The sequence below is a fragment of the Condylura cristata genome, unplaced genomic scaffold (genome assembly GCF_000260355.1).
Source record: "Condylura cristata isolate star-nosed mole 26May11 unplaced genomic scaffold, ConCri1.0 scaffold00040, whole genome shotgun sequence".
NCBI lineage: Eukaryota > Metazoa > Chordata > Mammalia > Eulipotyphla > Talpidae > Condylura > Condylura cristata.
In genome coordinates, this window is record NW_004567141.1 from 3,150,120 (window position 1) to 3,156,210 (window position 6,091).

At 53.7% G+C, this 6,091-nt stretch overlaps 1 protein-coding gene across 3 annotated transcripts; it reads right to left on the reverse strand.

Annotated features, from left to right (window-relative positions):
* Positions 1–209: 209 nt before the first annotated feature.
* S100A2 (S100 calcium binding protein A2) lies at positions 210–4,328 on the reverse strand. 3 transcript variants are annotated; one of them, XM_012733278.1, is made up of 3 exons: positions 4,241–4,328; positions 1,590–1,743; positions 210–426 (listed from the first exon to the last, which is right to left on the reverse strand). In XM_012733278.1, the coding sequence occupies exons 2-3, from the start codon at positions 1,728–1,730 to the stop codon at positions 274–276; spliced, it is 294 nt and encodes a 97-aa protein (XP_012588732.1). In that variant the 5' UTR covers positions 1,731–1,743; positions 4,241–4,328; the 3' UTR covers positions 210–273. The 3 variants fall into 3 exon arrangements, with proteins under 3 accessions (XP_012588732.1, XP_004693687.1, XP_012588733.1); XM_004693630.2 differs by lacking the exon at positions 4,241–4,328 and adding an exon at positions 3,606–3,673; XM_012733279.1 differs by lacking the exon at positions 4,241–4,328 and adding an exon at positions 2,231–2,246.
* Positions 4,329–6,091: the final 1,763 nt, after the last annotated feature.

Here is a 6,091-nt window from a genome sequence, read left to right on the forward strand (position 1 = left end):
TGTCTTTACTTGGCAAGTATATTATGTATGGTGTAGCAAACTATCTCAATTTCCAAATTCCTAATTTGACATCCTGAAATCTGGGACCAAAGGCATAGCCAAGTGGGGTCTAGGAGACCCCCAGAGCCCAGCATGCAGCTGCACCAGTCAGGTCACAAGGCATAATTGAGCAATTAAACTACTATCAACAAGTTAAAAAGTTTATTGAGTACAAAACTAAAAGGGAAAGAGTCTTCCTGAGTCTGAGACTCGTGTTAGGGCTGAGAGTCCGCTTCAGACCCGATCTGCGGATCCCTCGAAGAAGTCGTTGCACATAACAGTGACCAGAGCCAGAAAGACAGCATACTCCTGGAAGTCCACCTGCTGGTCACTGTTCTCATCCAGGTTGCTCATCAGCTTCTGCAGGCCCTCCTCATCCACCTTCTCCTGAAAGCGAGAGGGGGGGTCATCACCAGCCTGCTGTGTACCCCCACCTCACATAGAGCACACCCCTGGGACAGCCCAGCTCTCGCCCGGTGCTGGGAAGCGGGTGTTCTCCAGAAGCAACTGAGAGCCCCTCATTGGTGAGTCTCCAGCTCTCCCTGTGGGGAGTGGGGAGCCAGACCCCCCTGAAGCAGGGAATCTGCTCTGCTCCCCACTGGCACACAAGCTGGGCCTCACTGCCCCCATTTTGCTGGCAAGAAAACCAAAGCCACCACCACTCTCCATCACAGTAAGTTGAATTGAGAAAAGGCAAACGCTTCTAAATACCAGCCAAAACCAAAACCAGGTTAGGAAATCTGACCCCAGAGTTTGCTACAGCAAGGACACATCTGACAAGTTCAAAACCTGAGACCTGACTTTGGGATTATTGCAGGTGGGTATGGGGAGGGCAAGCGGCAAACTGAGAGTTGACTACATTTCTCTACAAAATATTCTAGAATGCACATCTTTATTGGCTTTTTTCTTCCTGGTTGGGCAAATAACTATGAAAATTGAGGGAGAGCACTTCTGATGCATCCAGGTCATGACTGAGGACTGTCACAGATAGAGGAGACTAAGGCAGACAGGACAATTGTGAGTGTGGTCCTGGGCCGGGAAGATGCTGATGGGGAAGCCAGAGCTATTTCTTAAGGTTTCTATATGGGCTGATAACGTGTGTCAGTGTCAATTTTCAGTTTTATTATGATCTTGTAAGGTGTTAGCATTGGGGAAATCTGCATGAAGTGTGTATGAGAACTTTGTACTATTTTTATATCTTTTTCTAATATTAAGCTACTTAAAAACAAAGCTTAAGAAAAAGAAAATAAATGAGGGAGAGAGCGAGAACGAGAGCACTGTGTGATTTTGGACTAGTTCCTTCCCCTTGTGGGCTCGGGTTTGCTTGACTCTCCAACGAGGAGTTAGAACAGGACTTTGAGGGTCCTCTCAGCACATCCTTCTCAGGGAAGCTGCAGGAAACAGCCAGTAACAGCCTCACGCCTGGGCTCACTGCAGCTCTGCTGGGGCCGAGGAAGGCTCTGCCCCACCCTGGATCTGCAGCAGCAGGCTCAAGCCTTACCCCACACTCACACGCCAGGACCCTCCCATTCCAGGCTGACCCTCCTCACCCCCACAAAGCTGGGCAGCTCCTTGTGCAGAAGTTCCTTCATCTCCCTTTTGCTCAGCTTGAACTTGTCGCCCTCCTGTCCCGAGTACTTGTGGAAGGTGGTGACCATCACAGCCAGTGCCTGTTCCAGGGGGCTGGACATCCTGGATTTGCAGCTGCAGAGATGTGGGTGGTAAAGACACCTCAGCCCAGCCTGCAGGACCAACTGGTACAGGGCAGGGAGAGGGGGGCAGCACTGAACCCCCAAACCTGCCTGCTCTAAGTGGGTTCTGCCATCCGCCACATTAAGACAAAACATATAAAACTTTAATGAAAAGGGACTTTAATACAGTGAGTATACAATACAGAAGACAAAGAATATAATGTCTAAATCAAACACCTGAGGTTACCCATCCCCTCGTGGGCAAAAGTCCACCCAAAAGGCATTGGCCCAAAGCAAGGCCTGAAAGCCCGCCACAAGGCTAAAGCACCTTCTGGCCGGGACCCATGGAAAAGGGTGAGAAATGGCCAGACAAATCTGGGAAGAAAAGAGCAAAGTCAAAATCAATATAAACACTGCTATAGTCGCTTGCATACAGGTCTCTCACCCACATCTGCCTTAACCAGTCCAAAGTCAAGAAACAAGCACTGTTTCTTCCTCACATGCTTGCTGCTCCATGTGGCTTCCTCAGGTCTCCTTCTGGCGCTACATCCTGATTCCTTCTTCTCCCCAGATTCCTTCTCTCCTTTTTTCTCTCCTCAGCTCCACCCTCCTTCTGGGTAGGGCAGGGAACCTGGAACTTCCCCTTTTCCTAGGGACCACCCTGTTACACAACTTCTGCCCCAGCCCCAAATCCTCCTCTGAATGGGAAGAAGGGGCTGCATTGCCCCTTGGCTGTGGCCCCCTGGGCAAGGGCCACCTCCACCAGGCACAGGGAAGATACAAAATCTTCCCCCAGGCATGGAAGTCACCAAACACAAGCCCTCATGTCTCCTCGGATCATACCTGGGGCACACCCATAAGGGCAGCCCCCCCCCTTCTGAGTGTCGTTGGCAGGGAAATGGCAGGGCAGCGGGAGCCCCAACTGGGAGCCCTCTCTGTGCACCCCCCTCCCAGGCTCTCTGCAAGCAAAAGGTAGCATCTCTGTGGCTTAACTGGGGGGCCCACTAGCCTCTGGTGGTAGCCAGGGCTGCAGCCTAAAGGTGTAAGGCATCTCCCTTCTCAGAATGGGGGCTCTTAAGGCCAGTGGGTGTCACATATAACCAGAAGTCCCCTGGCAGGAATGTTTCCACGCCCTCTTGGAGGGTAGCGACTATGTCTCCCTCCAAACTGGAGACCATCAGCCATGAGGCATGATGGGGCCACTGAGCGTCTTACCTTCCAGGAAGGACCCTAATTGGGATTAGAATAAAGAAATTAAATGTCCAGTGCCCCAGGTGAGGACACAACCTCAGGCACAAGGACACACCACAGAGTCACCTTGCCCAGAGCCTTGTCTCTGAGAAAGTCCACAGCAGCCCAGAAGGTGAGGCCAGAGTTGCTGGTGCCTGAGGCAAGGAAACCTCAACCCATTTGCCAGCCCTGCCCTGGAAAAGGGAGAGGAGGTAGGAGAAGTCAGGCAGCTGCAGGGGTCCATGCCACCAGTCTGGGCAGGGCCCCCACCCTTCAGATTCCAGGCTCTTGTTAGAATCTAAAACTTTACCCAAAAATCTGAACCTAAGCAAGTTAGAATTCTAATGAAAACACCTCCATTCACATATATGCTTCAACCTTTTAGACCTAGACCCCAAGAAGAGCTAGATGAAGATAGCCAGAGAGGCACCCCAGATGGAGGGACTCAAAAGAAGGCCTCAATAACCTGAGATCTCACAGAGGAACTGGGAAGCACCCCAACTGGACACTTTACAGAAGGCCTAAATGGAAGCTGCCCAGAGAGGCCCCAAGTCAGCTGGAATGAGGAGACAGAGATCAAGACAAAGTCACAGAGCGAGACCACAGCGGTGCTCCCTCCCCGCCAGTTAAGGAAGAGGCACTCACCAAGCCAGAAGACGCAGACAGACTCAGGAAGACGAGCAAAGTAGCAGGTGCCCAGGGTGGGGTTTATATGCCAGGCCCACTGGCCCCCAACCTGGCATTCCAAGAAACCAGACCTGTCCTAACCTGATCCCACCAAAGCCTGGCCGCCAGTCATTGCACCACTCCGGCCTGGGCCCCTCCTCCCTCTCAGCTTGGCCACCAGCTCCAGCTCCAGGAGAGCCCTGGACCAGATCCGGGCAGTCTGTGGCCACCCAGGTCACGGGAGAGGGGAAGGGGGGTGGTGTGGAGAAGGGGCAGCCTGGCCCAGCTGAGGGAGAGGGAGGCAGCCCAGCTGGTGGGGCCTGGGGACGCATGCCAGGCCTCGTTCTCATGACATGCCTGCAAGTCCCAACTCATTCGTGTGTCAGAGGCTGCAGGGGCATGCCAAACCCCAGTGTGTGACTGGGGGGGGGGGGGGGGCAGTCTGAGGCCACCCTTAGAAAGCAGGGGCCAGAGAAGGTCCAGATGGGGGGCCTGAGGAAGAGGAGCCATGAAGGTGGGCCTTAGGGAACAGGGGAAACAAAGTTACTAGTAAGAGCTGGCACCAGAATACTTCTTAATGAGATAATGAGGAAAGTGGTTGTGCTTGAAAATACCTTGAAAGGCCCCCTTTGGGAAAGAAGAGAGGCAGGGAGGAGATGGGGGTTGTGTCTACAACCACAATCACTGGATGAGCAACATTCTGTGTGGCGTCAGGAAGCCCCAAGGAGGTCTGCAAGAAAAAACAGAAACTCAGGCCTCCTCTTCTCCACAGCCACAGCCTTCCTCACCCCAGCCCCGAGGGCCCTTCCCAAACCAGAAAAGAAAGCAGGCACTGAAGTCACTTAGGGTCTGCCCATTTAGGGTCTTCAGGGCAGACTAGTTCCCGGCTGCCCGCTCCCCACCTCCCTTGCCTACTGCTCTTTGTCTCCAGCCTGATGGGCACCACCCTACCCTCCCCCATCCAGATGTACAGCAGTTGGTTTCCTGTCTCCCAGCCCCCCACCCCACCCCCAGTCTTAGGTGACTCACCAGTGGTTCCAGCCCCAAATGCCCAGGCAGTGACTCAGCGGCACCGCCCTCCTCCCCAGGGGCCAGAGCAGCTGCGGAAACACCAACCCAACCCCAGAGAGAGAACACTGGCACTGGCACGAGATGTTTCATGGGGCCACCCCAGGAGCATCGGGCTGAGCACAGAGGATCAGATCAGAAGCCAGACAGCTCACTTGCTGAGGGTCACCCTGGGCCTGGTGAGGATGAAGTTAGACCCTGGGGTCCCAGCATCCATCCTCTTTAACAACTTTACCCAGCCACCCATTGTCCCTGCGGCCCCAAGGCGCCTGAACCCCTGGTGCTTCTGTCCTTGCTATCAAAATTTATTTCAGGTATAATTTGTAATGAAAATCCTTCACAGCCCCCAAGAGGGCCAATGGGGTACAACACGTTGCTTTTCACAGCACTTTTTCCACTTTACAGAGGCCTTTAGCAGAAGCCCTTCTCTTCCAAAACCCCACAGGCGTCCCCGTGATGTAGCCACAGAACCTGACAGTGATGTGTCTGACTCTGGACACCTCTGCTCTCCAACCTCCCACACATGTACCTGACTTGCTGGCTCACTGTGCGCGAATTCAGGGGGTCACACACCTGGTGGGGCCAGGCCTGAGGCTCATGCCAACTCCTCTGCTCAGGAAGGGCCCGCTCACCACCCTTCCTCCTGCACGAATCCCACCTACTCTTTAAAGGGTGGGAACTACTTCATGGAACCTTCCCAGCCAGACACCAGGCCTGCTGCTCTGTCCCATACAAAGGTCGCCTGTCCATGCATTTAGGGTGCTCCACACCAGTCTGAATCACCTGCACACTTGTCTTCTCTTGCCCTCACCCTGAGCAGTGAGCTCAGTGCGGGACTGGGCCTCCCTCATTTCTGCAGGAGCTAAGGATCTCAGCCACACTAGGTACCAACCCAGGTTTGTGGCTACTGAGAGCTAAGGGTTGGGGCTGTAGAATTGAGGAAGCAGATAGGCCTCCTCCCCTCCAAAAATGACTGATTCTACAACTTCTCTAGATCATACTTGTCTAGATCCCAGGAGTGAAACAGACAGGCCAGTTTGGAAAACAGTCTCAGAGAGCTACAAATCCCTGAGGGGTGAACGCAGGAAACACCTCCTAGAGGTGCAGCTATTGATGCGGGCTGGTGGCAGAGATGGTGGTCAGACTGAAGGAGGGTGGGGGACAGAAAGACAGTCACAGACAAAGGGAATTGGAGGAGGGAGGGAGCCAGTGCATGTGCCAGTCTAATTACTAAGGAGGTAACTGACGGCCTGTCCCTAACAGGAACGAGAGCCATATTCCTGCGTCTGTGAAAATCACACACTTTGCCACAGCCTGCTGGGTGATCTTGAGCAGCTTTCCCTTCACCCTCCCCAGGTCCTCTGTCCCCACTCCTTGGATGGGGAAGGCTGAATAGA